Genomic DNA, 20916 nt, shown 5'->3' on the forward strand with positions numbered 1-20916 from the left:
AAAACCCTGAGAAGAAACTTAAGTATCTAATAATTAGGTCGTAAAATATTATGCACTGTAACACAATAATTATAAATACTTGGTAGAAACTACTTTATAATGTCCAGTCTTACTGGATTAACATTAAGTTGAAAGACATAACACAAATAAGGTGTAAGTGCCTCTGAGGGTAGGGCTTGGGTCTTATTTATTGTCACATCTTCAGTGCCTATAATAGTCACTGACATGTAGTAGTTGTTTGTTAGATATGTGAATAAATGAAAGGCCAATCGTTTTATGTTTGGAATTTTATATAGTATTTAAGAACAAGATCTTAAAGGAAATAGACCAAAATCAAAATAGATTTGTTGCCATGTTGGGATGGCGGTGTATTAAAAAGGTTTTCTTTAATATTGTAGCATCAACTTCTTAATTTGAAGAAGGTAAAATACTGTATTTATGGTTCCTCTTGTTTATTGTCTAAATACTAGTTACCTCAAATAATAAATCAAGCTTGGAACCTCTGCTTTAATTAAGAGCATGAATATGTACTAATGAGAAATTATTTTCTTTGCTACTTGAACATTAGCTTATTTATTTCTATCTCTCCCCACCTCCAGTGTAAACTTTATACCATCGGGAACCTTGCCTGTTTTTCACTGCTGTATCTGCAGTGCCTGTGCCATAGTAGATGCTCAGTATACGTCTGTTGAGTGAATAAGTAGTAAATTTGAATTCAGATATGTCGTAGGTGGACTCCAAATTTGGGTGGTATTTTTGATTATTTTTGTACATAGCTCATGTGAATATTTTATCACCTGGTCAAATATGCTTTTTGGTAATTGTAGTATTTCTTTTTCAGAGAACATTACAAGTGTTGCTACCTGACCTTGCTGCCAAAGCAAGCCCTGCAGCTTCTGCTCTCATTCGAACTTTAGGAAAACAATTAAATGTCAATCGTAGAGAGATTTTAATAAATAACTTCAAGTATATTTTTTCCCATTTGGTTTGCTCCTGTTCCAAGGATGAATTAGAACGTGCCCTTCATTATCTAAAGGTAATTGAATATTTGTATATGTTTTACTCCTTTGTATAAATTAGCATTATAGGAAAGCTGTTGTGACATTCTTATAGAAGTAGAGTGAGTAGTTTATAATCTATCTTAGGGTAATATAAGTTCAAGTGGTACATAAATAAGTATTGTCCTGGGCCAAAGGAGAGTATTAAATAGAATTATTCTTTTGTGTTTTTTTTATTGTTTTACCATGATGGTATATGATAGTCATCCATTCATGGATCAGCTTCTCAACTAATTTCATTTTAGAATTTATTGATTGGAACTACCAATGACTAATGATAGATAATTATATCTGTCAGAAGAGGCAATATCCTTAAACTGTAGTATAATGACAGCATTGAATTTAGTTACTTAGTGCTCTGATTACAGTTTGGCCCACTTTCTTGCTAGTTTTCAAATTTAAAATTATAGCCTGTGCTGCTTTTTTTGGTGTCGTAGTACCAACAAAATCTGAGGAATAAGAGGCTACATGGGAACAAGAGAACCTGTCAGATATGCATATGTAACTATTGTTTTTCTCCAATGTTAATTTATTCCCTATATTTCATGATATGCCAGCTATGGATCTCTTTCTACATGAGTCTTTTTGAATATTGAGTGTATTTATTCATTTTGAGAAAGAAAATCTGTGTTATGAAAGTGGAATGGTAACAGCATTCCAATGCTTACATGTCAGAAACTTTGCTAATCAATATTTTGGATTATTTCACTTGCGTTAACTCCTCTCAGTTACCTGGTGAGATAAAGTACTATTATTTTTCCATTTTGTGGATGAGAAAGCTAAAGCAGAGAGAGGCAGAGCCACTAATTTTCCTCTCAGGGGTTACATTTCTTTGAATGTAATGACATTCTAAAACTTTATAAAAAACCATACTCCCTTTTAAAAATTTTATTTCAAAACAAAGTCTGATCACTTCACTTTTTTACCTGTAGTACATGGCAAACCTACCAGGAAAAGTTAAGATTAGTCCTTTTCCAATGCCTTTTTTAATATTATTAGTAATTCTTGTCACCTGATCCAGAGCTCCTGATTAAGTATAGTATATTAAAATCAATACGCTTATTTCCAAGATGTTAGTATGGAGGAAAAAAACAACTTTTTTTTTTTTAATGTATCTTTGGGTTAGAATGAAACAGAAATTGAACTGGGGAGCCTGCTGAGACAAGATTTCCAAGGACTGCATAATGAATTATTGCTCCGTATTGGAGAACACTATCAACAGGTTTTCAATGGTTTGTCAATACTTGCCTCATTTGCATCTAGTGATGATCCATATCAAGGTCCAAGAGATATCACATCACCTGAACTTATGGTAAGGAATACATTATATGGGTTTTTTGGTTTGTTTTTCTCCTTTTTGTAGCTTTATGGAATTGAAAAAACATGTGTTTTGTGTATTTCCCAAATGCTAGAGATTTATTTAAATTTTAAATTGGAATTTTTGTTTTGAAAAGACTGTTTATTTAAATTGCATGGTCACAGCATACATATTAGGATTGAAAAATAAACATTTTCAAATGATTTTAGATTTTATTTTTTCACTGGGTAAAGCTGTTTACTTTCCTTCACTACCTTTTAACTATGGATCAGAATATATTCATAGCTTCCCCCGGTGCTGCTATCCCTCCCTTGGCACAACATACTAACTTTATCAGTTCTAAACTATATTTAAATTCTTTGTTGGGTTTAAGGCAGGTTAGAAAATATTCCTTTTTGTCTTTCCCTGTCTTAAATTTGTATCTGAAATCATCTTACTGTTTTATTTCTTCATGTAGAAAAAACATATAAATCTCAGACTTACTATTTTTTCCTTTTGATTGTCTTCATTCTTTGAAGGTATTCAAAGTACTATCAGCAAAATATCTTGAGAGGTTTCTGTCTTGGCGTTCTCATTTAGCACCATTCTGTAGCTCATTCAACTCTGACTCTGTTTGAAATATTCTACTGAAATTGCAGCCATGAAATTAAAAGATGCTTACTCCTTGGAAGGAAAGTTATGACCAACCTAGATAGCATATTCAAAAGCAGAGACATTACTTTGCCAACAAAGGTCCGTCTAGTCAAGGCTATGGTTTTTCCAGTGGTCATATATGGATGTGAAAGTCGGACTGTGAAGAAAGCTGAGTGCCAAAGAATTGATGCTTTTGAACTGTGGTGTTGGAGAAGACTCTTGAGAGTCCCTTAGACTGTAAGGAGATCCAACCAGTCCATTCTAAAGGAGATCAATCCTGGGTGTTCTTTGGAAGGAATGATGCTAAAGAAACTCCAGTACTTTGGCCACCTAATGCGAAGAGTTGACTCATTGGAAAAGACACTGATGCTGGGAGGGATTGGGGGCAAGAGGAGAAGGGGACGACAGAGGATGAGATGGCTGGATGGCATCACCGACTCGATGGACATGAGTTTGGGTGGACTCCGGGAGTTGGTGATGGACAGGGAGGCCTGGCGTGCTGCAATTCATGGGGCCGCAAAGAGTTGGACATGACTGAGTGACTGAACTGAACTGAACTGACTGAAATTTTCATCTTGTCAAGGTCAAAAATGATCTTCCTGCTATCAAATCCAGTGGTTGCTTCTCTTTTTCAGTACAGCTGACACATCCCTTCCTATGTGACATCTGTGACACCATATTTTCTTAATTTTCTTTTTGCTTCACTGTCTACTCATTCTTTATTTCTTAATTTATTTTATTGAAGTATGGTTGATTTACAGTGTTTTGTTACTTTCCGTTGTGAAGCACAGTGATTCAGTTATACATATATATATCTATTCTTTTTCATATTCCTTTCTGTTATGGTTTGTTACATGATACTGAATATAGTTCCCTGTGTTATACAGTAGGGCCTTGCTATTTATTCATTCTATATATAATAGTTTGCATCTGCTAATCACAAACTCCCAATCCATCCCTCTCCCACTCCTGCAACCACGAGTCTGTTCTCTATGTCTGTGAATCTGTTTCTTTTCATAGATAAGTTCATTTGTGCCGTATTTTAGATTCCATGTATAAGTGATAGCATATAGTATTTGTCTTTCTCTTTCTGACATTTCGTTTAGTGTGATAATCTCTAGGTTCACCCATGTTGCTCAAAATGGCATTATTTCGTTCTTTTTATGGCTGAGTAGTATTCCACTTGGCTTCCCGGGTAGTTCAGCTGGTCACGAATCCAGTGTAGGAGACCCTGGTTCAATTCCTGGGTTAGAAAATTCCCCTGTAGAAGGAATAGGCTACCCACTCCAGTATTCTTGGGCTTCCCCGGTGGCTGAGACAGTAAAGAATCCTCATGCAATGCAAGAGACTGGGTTGGATCCCTGGGTTGGCAAGATCCCCTGGAGGAGGGCATGGCAACCCACTCCAGCATTCTTGCCTGAAGAATCCTCATGGATGTAGGAGCCTGGCAGGCTATATAGTCCATGGCATAAAAGAGTCAGTCATGACTGAGCGACTGAGGACAGTATTCCATTGTATATACATATATGTGTGTGTGTGTATGTGTGTGTATGTGTGTGTGTGTGTGTATAATATTCATTCATATATTCATTCATTGGTGATTGTCCACTCATTCTTAATCTGTACTTTATCTACTTATTCTCTATATTTTACATTCAGTACTATCTAATTGGGTCTTTTTCTCTATAAATATTCTCTCCTTAATTGAGAGGGAATCTGAATTCCTTTGATCCCTTAATATGATCTATATTTTGATGATTTTATGATTGAAATTCTAGTCCAGAGCTCTTTTGAACTTTGGGCTTGTGGACTTAATCCAAGTTAGGTCCTGGCAGGAAATAGATGGCAAACATGCAAATGTTTCGTTGAAAATAATTTAATGAAGGGGCTATTTTCATTGACATAAGCAAGGTTAAGAGAACTAGCAGGGAGTGTTAAGAAACCCAAGACTAGAAACAGCAGAAAACATGCTCCCCTTCCTCCTGGGCAAGAAGAAATGGTATCACCAGAGAGCTAGAACCATGGTGCTTGGGAAGGGCTTTTGTCGTGGAGGAATATAACCACTGCCAGAAGTACCTCACAACCCAGATAGTGCAGGAAGTTATAAATATCACAGTCTCTACTCCTGCCCTATGTCCCCCTGTTGGTGGCTCCACTTGACTGAATTTAGTGGGAAACCCAGAGGAAAAGGAATATTGAGTGATGGAATCTGGTTGGCCTCCCAGTCACATCTGTGCAGTTCAGTTCAGTCACTCAGTCGTGTCTGACTCTTTGCCACCCCATGGACTGCAGCACACCAGGTTTCCTTGTCTATCACCAACTCCTGGAGCTTGCTCAAACTCATGTCCATCAAGTTGGTGATGTCATCCAACCATCTCATCCTCTATCATCCCCTTCTCCTCCTGCCTTCAATCTTTCCCAGCATCAGGGTCTTTTCCAATGAATCAGTTCTTCATATCAGGTGGCCAAAGTATTGGAGTTTCAGATTTAGCATCAGTCCTTACAATGAATATTCGGGACTGATTTCCTTTAGGATTGACTGCTTTGATCTCCTTGCAGTCCAAGGGACTCTCAAGAGTCTTCTCCAACACCACACTTCAAAAGCATCATTTCTTCGGCGCTCAACTTTCTTTATAGTCCAAATCTCACATCCATATAGGACTATTGGAAAAACCATAGCTTTGACTAGGCAGACCCTAAGCTTCCTTTCTACAGTGAGCTGTACACCTTTCTTACCTCCTCACCCAACCTGGTAGCATGTGTGACCTAAAGATACATTAATTAGGTACCTCAGTGTCAAACAATGCAGCTTTCTCCTAGAGTTGGAAAATATTCTAATTGCTGCTTCTCCCTAGCAATTACCTGACAAAGGTCCGCTTAGTCAAAGTAAAAAATTATGTCTTTGCTTTTTAATATGTTATCTAAGTTGGTCATAGCTTTCGTTCCAAGGAGCAAGCATCTTTTAATTCCATGGCTGCAGTCACCATCTGCAGTGATTTTGGAGCCCAAAAATATAAAGCTTCTCACTGTTTCCACTGTTTACCCATCTGTTTACCATGAAGTGATAGGATTGGATGCCATGATCTTGGTTTTCTGAATGTTGAGCTTTAAGCCAACTTTTCCACTCTCCTCTTTCACTTTCATCAAGAGGCTCTTTAGCTCTTCCCTTTCTGCCATAAGAGTGGTGTCATCTATGTATTTGAGGCTATTGATATTTCTCCTGGCAATTGTGATTCCAGCTTGTGATTCATCCAGTCCAGCATTTAGCATTATGTATTCTGCATAGAAGTAAATAAGCAGGGTGACAATATACAGCCTTGACATACTCTTTTCCCAATTTGGAACCAGTCTGTTGTTCCATGTCCAGTTCTAACTGTTGCTTCTTGACCTGTGCACAGATTTCTCAGGAGGCAGGTTAGGTGGTCTGGTATTCCCATCTCTTTCAGAATTTTCCGCAGTTTATTGTGATCACACAGTCAAAGGCTTTGGAGTAGTCAATAAAGCAGAAATAAATGTTTTTCTGGAACTCTCTTGCTTTTTCAATGATCCAGCGGATGTTGGCAATTTGATCTCTGGTTCCTCTGCCTTTTCTAAAACCAGCTTGAACATCTGGAAGTTCACTGTTCACATACTGTTGAAGCCTGGCTTGGAGAATTTTGAGCACTACTTTACTAGTGTGTGAGATGAGTGCAATTGTGTGGTAGTTTGAACATTCTTTGTCATTGCCTTTCTTTGGAATTTGAATGAAAACTGAACTTTTCCAGTCCTGTGGCCACTGCTGAATTTTCCAAATTTGCTGGCATATTGAGTGCAGCACTTCATAGCATCATCTTTTAGGATTTGAAATAGCTCAACTAGAATTCCATCACCTCCACTAGCTTTGTTTGTAGTGATGTTTCCTAAGGCCCACTTGACTTCACGTTCCAGGATGTCTGGCTGTAGGTGAGTGGTCACACCATCATGATTATCTGTGTCGCGAAGATCTTTTTTGAACACTTTTTCTGTGTATTCTTGCCACCTCTTCTTAATATCTTCTGCTTCTGTTAGGTCCATACCATTTCTATCCTTTATTGTGCCCATCTTTGCATGAAATGTTCCCTTGGTATCTCTAATTTTCTTGAAGACATCTGTAGTCTTTCCCATTCTGTTGTTTTCCTCTGTTTCTTTGCATTGATCACTGAGGAAGGCTTTCTTATCTCTCCTTGCTATTCTTTGGAACTCTGCATTCAGATGTGTATATCTTTCCTTTTCTCTTTTGCCTTTCACTTCTCTTCTTTTCTCAGCTATTTGTAAGGCCTCCTCAGACGACCGTTTTGCCTTTTTGCATTTCTTTTTCTTGGGGATGGTCTTGATTACTGCTCCCTGTACAGTGCCATGAACCCCTATCTGTAGTTCTTCAGGCACTCTGTCTATCAGATCTAATCCCTTGAATGTATTTGTCACTTCCAGTGTATAAGCGTAAGGGATTTGATTTAGGTCGTACCTGAATGGTCTAGTGGTCTTCCCTACTTTCTTCAACTTAAGTTTGAATTTGGCAATAAGGAGTTCATGATCTGGGCCACCTTCAGTTCCCGGTCTTGTTTTTGCTGACTATATAGAGTTTCTCCATCTTTGGCTGCAAAGAATGTAATCAGTCTGATTTTGGTGTTGACCATCTGGTGATCTCCATGTGTAGTCTTCTCATGTGTTATTGGAAGAGGGTGTTTGCTATGATCAGTGCGTTTTCTTGGCAAAACTCTGTTAGCCTTTGCCCTGCTTCATTTTGTATTCCAAGGCCAAATTTGCCTGTTACTCCAGTTATCTCTTGACTTCCTCCTTTTGCATGCCAGTCCCCTCTGATGAAAAGGAGATCTTTTTTGGGTGTGAGTTCTAGAACGTCTTATAGGTCTTCAAAGAACCGTTTAACTTCACCTTCAGCATTACTGTTTGGGTATACTTGGATTACTGTGATATTGAATGTTTTGCCTTGGAAATAAGCAGAGATAGGCAGGCAGAAAAGAACAGAGAATGGATCTGAGGATGAAGGAAATTGGCAAACCGAGACTGTCCAGCTTCCTCTTTGTCATCTATATTTGCCTGTCTTTTAAACATCTCAAACAAGTCCAAACATTACATTTCCATTCCCCAATGTTAGTCAGTCAGTCATGTCTGACTCTTTGTGACGCCATGGACTGTAGCCTGCCAAGCTCCTCTGTCCATTGAATTTTCCAGGCAAGAATAATGGAGTGGGTTGCCACTGGTTCCCTTATCCAGGGGATCTTCCCGACCCAGGGATTGAATCTGGATCTCCTGCCTTGCAGGCAGATTCTTTACCATCTGAGCCACTATGGAAGCCCAGATTATAAAAATCTTTATTTTCCTTCCCTAATCTGTTCCTCTCATAGTCTTTACTTCTCAGGAAATGATACCAATGTCTACAATATCTGTCCTCAGATATCAGTTCCTCAGATCAAAACCTGGAAGGCATTCATGAGCCCTCTATTTCCTATATTCTTAAAGTTAAGTATCAACAAGTCCTTTCAAGTCTGACCCCCAAGTCTGTCTTTCCTTATCTTCAGCCACCACCCTTATACAAGTGACCTCATCTTTCTCCAGGACAACTGTGATCACTTCCTAATTATTCTCTCTTTTTGCTCTTTCTTTCCTACATCTTTAATCAGTTACTTACACAGTATTTGAAGTACTCTTCTGACAGCTTAAACTCATTCCCTTGGTTAAATTTCTTCTGAGATTTTCATTAATCTATAAGGCTCTATGTGGTGCATACTTTTCCACCCTCACATATTGTGTAACTTTTATCTTCCTTTCTGCCTATGTTTCATATTGTTTGTATTTCTTAAAGATGTCAAGCTTTTTCTTCCTTCACAACCTTTACAGTAGATAGTCTCTTTACTTGAAATTTGCTCCTAGATGTTTCTCATTCTTTAGATCTCAGAGTTTCTTGGTCATCCCATCTAAATTCCCAGTCACTTCATCCCAGTTCTTCTCTCTCATGTGACCATGTCTGTTTCTTTATAGCACTTATTACACACTATTTACATACTTATTAAATGTCGTCTTCTTCTATCAGTCTCGCGTGTAAGCTAATAGGGAGAAAGTGACTCCTTATCTTGTACACTTGTACCTGGCAGAGTATTCTAGACATACATAATAAATATTTGGTGAATGGCAGATGAATGAACTATTTGTCTAAGTGTAAGAGCTTTAAAATTAGAATGTTGACATAGATTATGTGAGTATCACCTGTATCAACTTTTCATTTAAGAATGAGCTAGAGCCTTGCAATTAGTGAATTATGACATGTTAAACTTGAGTCTTAATCCAAATTGGAAGTTTGTAAATTAAGTGCAGTTTTAGGCTTTGGTAAACAGATGATTCTCTGTACTCTGCAAGAGAAAAAAGTTTATCCCAACATCTAATCTGGAGAATGTGTTGGACACTAAGCTTCCTCTCTACAGTGAGCTAGTGTACACCTTTCTTACCTCCTCACCCAGCCTGGTAGCATGTGTGACCTAAAGATACTTGAATTAGGTACTTCAGTGTCAAACAATGCAACTTTTTCCTGGAGTTGGAAAATATTCTAATTGCTGCTTCTCCCCAGCTCCCCTCCTTATTTTTGGTCCCTTTTCTTGCCTATATACGAAGTTTTTTTTTTTAATCACAGCTTCATTGTGTTTATTGTGGAAGCTTAAACATGCACATTACTCATGTCCTTGTCCTAACTAATTTTGTTAAAGATTTTTTTTTTTTTTTTTAATTTTTGGCTCTGCTGGGTCTTTGTTGCTGTGCAGGCTTTTCTCTAGTTGTGGTGAGTGGAAGCTTTTCTTCGATGTGGTATGCTGGCCTCTCATCGCAGTGGCTTCTCTTGTTGCGGAGCACAGGCAGTCAGGATTCAGTAGTTACAGCACGTGGGCTCAGTAGTTGTTACTCCTGGGCTCTAGAGCACAGGCTCAGTAGTTGTGGTTCACAAGCCTAGTTGCTCCACAGCACGTGAGATTTTCCTGGACCAGGGATTGAATCCTTGTCACCTGTACTGACAGATGAATTCTTTACCACCGAGCCACCAGGGAAGCCCCCTATTGAAGGCTTTTATAGAGAGGAAAATTCTTCTTTGCGGTGTACTCACAGTCCCAGTTTGTAATAAGTCCCAGCTGTATTCTAAGTATTTAATACGTATTATCTTATTTAATCTCTACAGCAGCTGTATGCAGTTGATACGTTCATTGTTCCCATCTTATAGACTCAGAAGAGCTGAGTAACTCATCCAACATCATAAACTAGGAAGTTTTAAAATTGGGATTTGGACCCAGGTTTGGCTGACTTAAAGTCCATACCCTGTCCTCTACTCCCCTCTTTCAAGAAAGAGTTAACCCTGTCAACTTCAGGAGACCCAAAATGCCATAATTAGTGATACCTAACTTGTAGCTGTTGATGCCTAAGGTTTGTAGCCCTTTTACTATTTCCTCAGGGGATATTGACTGCTGTGGCAGACTGTTATTCTGGGTGTGTGTGCATGCGTGCTAAGTTGCTTCAGTTGTGTCTGACTCTTTGTGACCCTTTGGACTGTAGTTCACCAGCCTCCTCTGCTGGGATTCTGCAGGCAAGAATACTGGAATGGGTTGCCATTTCCTCCTCCAGGGATCTTCCCGACCCAGGGATCGAGCCTGTATCTCTATGTCTCCTGCATTGGCAGGCAGGTTCTTTACCACTAGTGGCACCTGGGAAAAGCCCCTCTGGCAGAGTACCCGTTCCTTGTTCAAGTAACTTTTTTTTCCCACCTTAGCTCTACATGCTCTAAATAAGGACATTCACATGTCTTTTTCTATTCTTCTCCCTAAGATAAATATCCTCACCACTCTGGATCCTGACATGAGTCAGATCCTGAGGAGTCTATCATAGCTCAACTCTAGTTCAAAGGCTTATGATTTTCTCACGGTACAGAACTATTTAATCATATATTATCTCATATATTATCATAATAATAATGACTCAGTTTTATTAATTTTTAAAGTATTACATGTGAAAAGATATGCTTTGGGAGAAATGTAATTCTGGAACTGGTTATTTCCAGTATTCTAACGTAGTTAGATAAAACAGAAATGATATTAAGTAAATGGTTGACTTATGAAATTTGGTCTGTATGAAACTATGTAATACCTTTTTTATGTGTTGGTTTTTTCCCCTTAGGCTGATTATTTGCAACCCAAGTTGTTGGGCATTTTGGCTTTTTTCAATATGCAGTTACTAAGCTCCAGTGTTGGCATTGAAGATAAGAAAATGGTAGGTGATGATAGTTGGTTACAAAGGACCAGAACAGAATTCATATAGAATATGGAGGAGACATCTGCTTCTAGCTGCAAACATTCAAAGAAAAAAAATGATCAAACATGATATTCTGTATTCCTGAACAACTCACATATGCTTTTGAGGACTCTGAAAAGAAAATGTTATCATTTACTGTTCTTTTGTTTATAAGGGACAGAAAACTCACCCAAAGTGGCTTGAAGGAATTTGTTGTCTAGGTAACTAAAAATATAAAGATAATACATAGCTTCTGGTATAACTTGATTTTGGATATTGTATTCTCAGAATTAATCACTTAGCTCAGATTTCCTTGGATTAGCTCTAACTTAAGTGCCAGGTGATGGACCCAGCAGCTTCAGGCTCACATCATCACAACATGTAGGTCGATGGGAAAAAAAGAGACCAGCACTCCCTGACAGAGGAAACAAAAGTTGCATTTTTAAATTCATTAACCCAAATTGGTCTCATGTGAGTCATGTCCCATGGTGTTTTTGAATACCAAAAGTGTGATGCTGGGAGGGACTGGGGGCAGGAGGAGAAGGGGACGACAGAGGATGAGATGGCTGGATGGCATCACTGACTCGATGGACGTGAGTCTGAGTGAACTCCGGGAGTTGGTGATGGACAGGGAGGCCTGGTGTGCTGGGATTCATGGGGTCGCAAAGAGTTGGACACAACTGAGTGACTGATCTGATCTGATCTGATAGAAAGTAAAGTAACTTCTGTATTTGTCTGTATATATTTAAACACATTTGGCACAGTGTAGTTTCATTATGATTGCAAACAAATTGAAATTTTTGCCTGTAGTTTGGGATAGTATTTTAGATACTGATTAAATTTTCCTTTTTATTGCTTCCCACTCTGCAGTCAGTAAAATTATAATAAAAACCCATTAATAGATGCTTTTTTTTCAATCTGTACTCTACTTTCTTAATGACCTTAAAGAGCTAGGAAAGACGGGGTACAATATTAATCTATAAAAATTTCAGCAACAAATACTTGTTCTTTTGGTGTCAACTGGTGAATTTAATCCCCAAAATGACTTCTGTCTATGTAAAATCTTTCTTATTGTTATCCCAAGTGAAAGGATAACCTCAAATCTAAGAAAACTAGAGTTTGTTTGTTTAAAACATAAAGAGCTTTCATGTTTTTCCACAGAATTAAGGTTGACCAGAGAGTTTCTTTACCCATTCATTGGAATCTGAAGCTTTTCATACAAGTCTGATTCTGTGTTCCACACAATAAAATGTGTGTACTATTTTCTGAGTATGTCATTAGTTACCTGTTTTACTAAATTAGAGCATTTGAATTTAGTACCATTAGGACATAAATGCATGTGTTACATAGCTGTTCAGGATATATATGAAGAAGTTTAAAAAATAGGTATTATGGTTTTAATAAATTTGAAAATTACTGCTTAAGAAGACCACAAGGACCAAAATAACAAATCACTTTCAAAAGCAGGAAAAAAAAGGAACCCAACTTGTATTTTTTCAAATTATAATTCTTACATAAGCACTTGAACAAAATAAACTACTGCCATTAGGCTTTGTGTTGTCAGAGAATAGATATACACTGAGATTAGGATGGAAAGCACTTGTCCTTAGGGCTCATCTGCTCCTGCCAGCTTGTTTATGGCTTTATTTTGAAGCCCTACTTACTTTTCAGGCCTTGAACAGTTTAATGTCTTTGATGAAATTGATGGGACCCAAACATGTCAGTTCTGTGAGGGTGAAGATGATGACCACGCTGAGAACTGGCCTTCGATTCAAGGATGATTTTCCTGAATTGTGTTGCAGGTAAATGATGACCTGAGTTCATTAGATATTTTGCATCTTCCAGTAACACTAACTTGAATTCTTATCACTTTGAGGGAAATTGGGTTCAAACCAGATGTAATATAGAGAGGCATTTGCACTGAAAAGAGAATGTGTTTACTTCTTTTAAAACATTTTGCTGTGAAATCGTTTAATATCCTGAGAAATAGAATAATATAACGAACCCCTGCATACTCACTTCCCAACCTCAGTTTAGCAACCTTGTTAATCTTATTTTATTTAACCCTTCTACTTCTAGTTATTGTTACTTAGAATGTTTTAAAGAAAACCCAATATCGTATCATTTTATTTCTAAAATCTTAGATGTATCTAATGGATAAGGACATCTTAAAAATATGTAACCATCATAAATTATTATACTTAGCAGAATTAATAAGAATTTCCTTAATATATTCTAAAATTCAGATTTCTCCAATTGTCTCAGAGATGTTTTCCCCAAAGATGTTGACTTGTTTGAATTAAAATCCAAATAAAATGTCACACGTTTGATTGTATGGCCCCCTAAGTAAGCCCTATAAATAGATTAATCCCTTAAACACCATCTCCACATTTCTTTTCAGCCATTGAGATTTTGGCACGTAGGATTTGGCTGATTGCTAATTTCGGTTAATTTCAGTATTACTACTAACAATAAAACTCCTGAATGCAGTTTAAGCTTTTTAAAGTTTCTTTTTGTTCTTGACTAAATTTTATTGGAGATGTACAGTAAGAATAATGTTTTACTATATTCAAAATTCTGTGATAAATTATAATGGAAAAGAATAAGAAAGATAATTTTTTAAGAAAGAATAATATGTTTTAAAGTCAGGTAAAATAATTTTTTCCTGTGTGCCTGTGCCATCTATTTGGTATTGTGAGGTTCAGTTGTTTCAGTTTGCTTAATATTTTTAGAGATTGATTTTCCATCTATTTTATTTAATTTAAAAATCATATAAAACATTTACTTTGTCCAAAATTCAAATTTGTGTAATAAGTTACACTCAAAGAACCTAGCTGTCATTCCTAAATTGCTAAAAATAGATGTATCTAATTTTATTTTGTGTAGTCCCCTTTCTAAAAGTATAAGCAGATGCATACACACTCACAGATGCTTTTTTTTTTCATATTAATCCTGCCCCCAAAGGTAGCATATTATAAGCTTTGTTTTTCATCTTGCTTTTTTTGACTTAGTGTATTATAGAGGTCACTTGATTTGAGTATACTGACTGATCTTTATTACATTTTTACAGCTGCCTTATATTCTTATTGTTTGCATTTATCATTGTTTGTTCAGCTAATAATTAACTGATGTGACTTTTAACTTTTTTTTTTTTTTTTCCTCATAGAGCTTGGGACTGCTTTGTTCGTTGCCTGGATCATGCTTATCTAGGTTCCCTTCTCAGTCATGTAATAGTAGCTTTGTTACCACTCATACATATCCAGCCTAAAGAAACTGCAGCTATATTTCACTACCTCATAATTGAAAACAGGTATTGTAAATGAAATAGAGATAGCAGCTTTTTATTACTGCATTTTTGTATCAAGGTATTAGGATTACTGTGGGTAAACTGTTCACATTCTTTTTAATTTAGAGTCCATTAATAAATAGAAGTAATTGACATGTTTAAAGTCAATACATATCAAACTGATATGACATGGCTTTCAGTTGTGACATGGCTTTTATTGTAATTGTATTTTAAACTTAGATCAATAGCTCAAAATTATTTTTCATCAGTTTTGAAAGAGGTGAAGCTCAATTTATCTTTCTTCTTACAGTTAAAAGGCAGACAGTTGAATGCATGAAAAAGGTTAGGAGGGCTAATCACATAGTTTCTACAGCTTGCCTTATTTTAAACCCTTATTCATTGCAATAACCCTTTAACCAGCCTCCCTTCCTTTAAGTTTTTATTATGTTTCTTCGTATTGTTCATGTTTTAAAGCATCTCTATCTTTATCATTCCAGCATGGGGAGACATTCTGTGATTCTCCATTTCTGAATTCCAAATTGTTTATCTGGATATTTAAAGCTTTCTAAAATTTGGCCACATCTTATTTCTTAAAATTCTTTGCCAAGATTTCTCAAAGCAGATACCAGGCTGTAGTCAATCCACATTGCTAATGCAAGAATATGTATTATTCCTTTCCATTTTTATTTTTCTCTCACGCTGCTTTTTAGTTTGGAATGTTTTTCTGTACACCTGTTTTTGTTTTTGTTTTTCATTTTTGTACATACTGTTGTATATCAGCGTTCCTTTGCTTCTGAAAAATTAGAATTTAAGTACTATTTACTTACTTATCCATATGCTATTACAATTCCATTAGTCATTTTCAGGAACTATCCAATCAAGGAGTAAATAAAGAATAAAAAGTTAATGGAGTTTTTTCCAATTAAAATACTTTTATTTTTGGTATTCTGAACAACATTATCACTGATCTAGATCACTTTTCAAATAGCTTTTGGATTGTTATACAAATAGTAGAACAACATTATCACTGATCTAGATCACTTTTCAAATAGCTTTTGGATTGTTATACAAATAGTTTATCTGTGCTGTTTATTATAGAGGAATCATTTCTCTACCTTTTCATATAATGAAACAATTCTCTTTCACTCTACTAGAGAGAAGACTTTAAGCTCTCTGAGTAGAACATTATCACCGATCTAGATCACTTTTCAAATAGCTTTTGGATTGTTATACAAATAGTTTATCTGTGCTGTTTATTATAGAGGAATCATTTCTCTACCTTTTCATATAATGAAACAATTCTCTTTCACTCTACTAGAGAGAAGACTTTAAGCTCTCTGAGTGAAGGAATTATTGAAGTTTTCTTGGTTGTTATATCCCCAGTTTCTAGGAAAGAGTAGCACATAGGAGTTACTTAATACCTGTGTGTTGCATGAGTTAGTAAAGATAGAATTTAGAAACCCTTTTATTTGGACCTAGAAATATTAGGGCTTTATATTTGAAGCATGTTAAAAATTGTAACCTCCAGTAAGAATTACTTATGTATTTTTCTCTAATATATCTTTGTGAGAATTTGTATTTTGGGGTTGAGTTTCTATTGCTGCATTATAAACCACTTCAAAACCTAGTACTCATAGTTTTGCAGTCTGGGCTGGGTTCAGCTGGTCAGTTCCTTGGCTGTTCTTACCAGTGGTCATTGCAGTCAGCCAGTAGGTAGACTTGACTGGACTTCTCCCTCTTTCCATTTAGTCTCAGAGCTTCTTACTCTCTCCATGTTGCTTGTCCCTGATGGTGACCAGACTTCTTACATGGTGACTCAGGACTCTCATGAGAACAAAACCAGGAGCTGCCAGACCTTTTTAACACTTAGGCCCAAAGTCAGTTCAGCATCTCCTCTGCCACATTCTAATTTTTAAAACAAATCACACACCTAGCTCAAATTGAAGCTGAAGTGACGCTACATGGGCAGACTGCTACCGGGTGATTTTCTCAGATTTGATTATTTGCCAGTATTGACTGAGCATCCTAGACATGTCAACAATCAGCTAGCACTTTTAAGTGTGAATTAAGTTGGCCTTAGTTTCAACCACTGCTTTGTATGTTGTTTTTTTTTTTTTTTTAGTGTTCATATTTGGTAAATAATTCTTTTTCTTTCAACTGATTGTTAGGGATGCTGTGCAAGATTTTCTTCATGAAATATATTTTTTACCTGATCATCAAGAATTAAAAAAGATAAAAGCGGTTCTACAGGAATATAGAAAGGTATTCAATTTTTTATGTGTGGTTTAGGAGATCGTTCATACAAAATTATTTCCAAGTGCTAAAACACTGAATAGAGATTCTTTAGAATGATGTCTGGAGATATTATAGTCATATTGTGATGCCTAATTTATGATGACTGTATAATCCTATCTTGAGTCTGATTTTTAGAAGGAAGTTTTAGCATCTGGATCAAAGATGTAACATAGAATTAGATAGAACAGAGAGCAAAGGATACAGTTTTTGTGCCATCCCTACCCAGATCAATATGTTCTTACTTACAGTCCCTAAAAGAAGTGACCATATCTGCATACTCTGAGTAAAGGAAAAAAAATGCTGTGGGAAGATTCCAATTACTTTGTGCTGTAAACCATGGTATAGATATGTCAGGTCTGACTAATTCTGAGCTTTAGAAGGAGAATCATCTGTCATTCCAACATCTGGAAATTCAGTGAACTCTCTGAAATTTAAAAAAGATTGTTGGTGATTTTAATTTAGGGCAGAAAGTGGGATACCTGAGCATGGGTCAGAGTAGAAAATGTATTTACTACAGATCCCAAGATTGATTCTGAAGACTTTATATGCTTTTTTACTGGGTAAATCATCAGTCATAAGAAAGTAAGTAGTCAAAATAAGGAGTGAGTTATCTGCATAATCTGTAGACCTTTATCAAGGCTTTTATGTAGCCCTTTTTAAATTAAGGGAAACTTGTATTTCTTACCAAGAAGGATTTATTTTGGATAAGTAAATTATTATTTAGTTGATATAAAATTTTTCTCTAAAACTAAAAATTTTGGAAGAAAATCCCTTTCTTTGAGAATTACTGAAAATTTATATGCTATACAAAAGAAGAGATAGAAATTACTCTTTAAAACTGCATTCAATTGAGGTACCATTTAACTACTTTGATGATAATGGTGTAGGAAATCCAGTCCTACTGAAATGGTTCCTGATGTGATTAACTGATAAGGTGTATCTCTCTGTGGTCTTTTTATAGGAGACCTCTGAGAGTACTGATCTTCAGACAACTCTTCAGCTATCCATGAAAGCAATTCAGCATGAAAATGTAGATGTCCGTATTCATGCTCTTACGAGCTTGAAGGAAACCTTGTATAAAAATCAGGTATGAAAAGTGAAAGTGTCAGTTGCTCAGTTGTATCCAACTCTTTGCAATCCCATGGACTATAGCCCACCAGGCTTCTCTGTCCTTGGGATTCTCCAGAATCCCAAGAATACTGGAGTGGGTACCCTTTGCCTTCTCCAGAGAATCTTCCCTACCCCAGGATCAAGCCCAAGTCTCCTGCATTGCAGGCAGATTCTTTACAGGTTAAGCCACCAGGGAAGCCTAAGATATAATTAAAGAGCTACAGGAAAGAAAGGGTGGATTTCAAGAAAAGATGACGATAGGCATATTTGCTTGAGATTCAGTAGGTTCAATGAAAAAAAGTGATTTTTATTTTAACAATAAAATCAGTAAATTCATGAGATGCCCTTTAAGGCTGAAGAGGTTTGCATATTTTTTTCTTGTTTTTTTTGAAGGATCATGATTTGGCAGTTATATTTTAGGTTATTGCATCTTCCTAAGGAAGGATGTATGCAGTTTATATGAGTCTTCTCATGTAATTTTCTGTAGGTATCTTTCATGTAAAATTTCAATAATTTTGCCATTTTTCATTTTGATGGAATTAATTGTTAGTTTTAATAAAGCTAAATTTTAAGTTTTTATGAGGCCAGTAAACTTTATTCTTTTCCTTGTAAACATAATATAGGTTATCCCGAACTTTGGTGAGAGTGAGAATTGGTATTTAAAATACCAGATCACTATAAATCTATAAAATGGAAAAAAATTGTTAATGAAGTTTTCATTTTTGCATATCGAGAACTCATATGATAAGATGTGAGAGCCTAAGACCCTCAGGAGTTAGTGGATTGCAAACTGGGTTGTATTTGTTTTCATGATAGAAAGAAGCATTTTCTTAGGATAAATGATATACGTGATGGTAGCAAGTACATTCTGGGTCAGTAAGCTTGTAAACCCAAAGTGGGAAGTAGCCAGTGTGGACATGATGCTACCACATGGAGGAGCCTTGAATCTCTTTGAGTGTAGATATTACGCTCTCCTATCTGTAAATCTGCATTATCAGTAGAAAATATAATCAGCACACTGCCCCAAAACATCTAGGACAAACAAGAAAAATGATCTCTTTTCCAACTGTGGCAAGCAGATAACATCATCTAAGATATCACAAGCTATCTGGCATGCCCCCCTCCCCCAAAAAAGAGGAATTGAATGAAGAATTTAAAAAGAGAAATGGACAAAAAAGCAAGGTATGAAACAAGAGGTGACTGAACTGAAGAAAGAAATTGAAGAAATGAAGGTTAAATTATAAGGAGCATACAGGAGGAATATATATGACTAAAACTTTAGGAAGGAGCATTGAAGAAAGGCAGGAGAATAATCAAGAGAACAAAAATGAGATTAGAGAAAGGAGTACAGAGGATCAAAGAAGCAGGTGAAATGGAAACTCGGCAAAGATTTCACATTAAAATGAAGTTTGTAAAGAAGGAAAATAAAACAATGGTTCTAATATTTAAAGCTATAATCCAAGTAATTTTTCTCTAAATGAAAGACCTAAGTCTGTATATTGAAAGGACCCATTGTGTACCTGTAAAAATTGACCCCAGCATAGTCAACTCTGAGACTTATCTTAGACTTTAATAATAAGAAATCTTCAGGACCTACAGGTAAAAAAATATTCTTAAAAAATCACTTAAAAGGGCAAGAAAAGAAAATTAGTATCATTATTCTCAACAGTAATATACAGAATAGACCTAGAGGATAGCAGCATTTTAAAAAATGTAAAGGACATAAAGAATAAGGCAAGCTGTCCTTAGAATATCATGGATAATAAACAGAGTTTTAACATATAAGAACTGAAGAAATACAAGTTTCACAAGCAAGCCCTTCCTAAGAGATACGCTAGAGAATGGCTTCATTCAATGAAGTAATGACTGGGGAGACTTTGTCAAAAGAACTGATGGTTACTAGTTATATATTTAACAACAGTGGGGACAACTTCAGGAGAATTCTATGTAAATGCTATAGATTTTAATAAGATAGAAAGAATGCATTTTTTTTAAAATGAGAGAAGAAGAGACTAAGATATGAGTAAAATGAGCTTAGTCCTTATTGTGTAGGCAATAACTGGGAGTCAAAATATACTATTTAAAACTGGCAAACTGGTTAAAGAAGATTAAATAAAGATACTTTTTTATTAATATAAAGGATACCTCTAGGACCTTTTTATTTATATAAAGGATACCTCTATATAAAGGATAACTCTAGAACAAAAGTATACATTTTCTTCTGTACCAAAAGAAATTAAATTTTAGGAGCTAGTTATAATACATGCAGTATTATCATTTTAAAAGGCATGGGATTCTCCAGGCAAGAATACTGGAGTGGATTGCCATTGCCTTCTCCGAGTGATCTTCCTGACCCAGGGATTAAACCTGGGTCTCCTGTATTGCAGGCTGGTTCTTTACCATCTGAGCCACCAGGGAAACCTATGTATATAAAGGATACCTGTAGAACAAAAAGTATAAGTTTTATTCTGTACCAAAAGAAATTAACTCTTAGGAACTGATTATAATATATATAGTATGACTGAGCGACTGATCTGATTCTGATCTGATTATAATTTTAAAAAGCTGATAGAATTGAGGCCCAACATATCAATCATATTAATAAATGTGAAAAGACTTTAACAGAAAAAAAATTACAAATTGTTTTACAAAGCAGAGAACAATTCTGTAATACATACATATAAAATAAATTATTTAGAAAGGCTAAAAGTAAAGGAAGGAGCAAATTTATGACAGATTAATTGAAATAAGAAAGCAGGAATTCTGATTCTGCCACTAGACAAAGTAGAATAAAAACCAAAAAGTATCAAATGTGACAAAAAGAGGGCACTTTATAGTGCTAAACGCTGTAATTCACAAAGATACAAGAGAAGATACAGAACTTACAAAGAAGATACATTATGGATGTATATACT

General features: G+C 35.9%; 1 protein-coding gene across 2 annotated transcripts in view; it reads left to right on the plus strand.

Annotated features, from left to right (window-relative positions):
• Nucleotides 1-20916, plus strand: part of ATR (ATR serine/threonine kinase) — a 120570-nt gene that overhangs the window by 29859 nt on the left and 69795 nt on the right. For both annotated transcript variants that reach the window (XM_027544354.1, XM_027544362.1), the window contains exons 15-21: nt 842-1036; nt 2185-2370; nt 11197-11289; nt 12982-13112; nt 14477-14620; nt 16765-16858; nt 17853-17978. In XM_027544354.1, the coding sequence (XP_027400155.1) occupies nt 842-1036; nt 2185-2370; nt 11197-11289; nt 12982-13112; nt 14477-14620; nt 16765-16858; nt 17853-17978 (969 nt within the window). The remainder of the gene's footprint in view (nt 1-841; nt 1037-2184; nt 2371-11196; nt 11290-12981; nt 13113-14476; nt 14621-16764; nt 16859-17852; nt 17979-20916) is intronic.

The sequence above is a fragment of the Bos indicus x Bos taurus genome, chromosome 1 (genome assembly GCF_003369695.1).
Source record: "Bos indicus x Bos taurus breed Angus x Brahman F1 hybrid chromosome 1, Bos_hybrid_MaternalHap_v2.0, whole genome shotgun sequence".
Taxonomy (NCBI): Eukaryota; Metazoa; Chordata; class Mammalia; order Artiodactyla; family Bovidae; genus Bos; species Bos indicus x Bos taurus.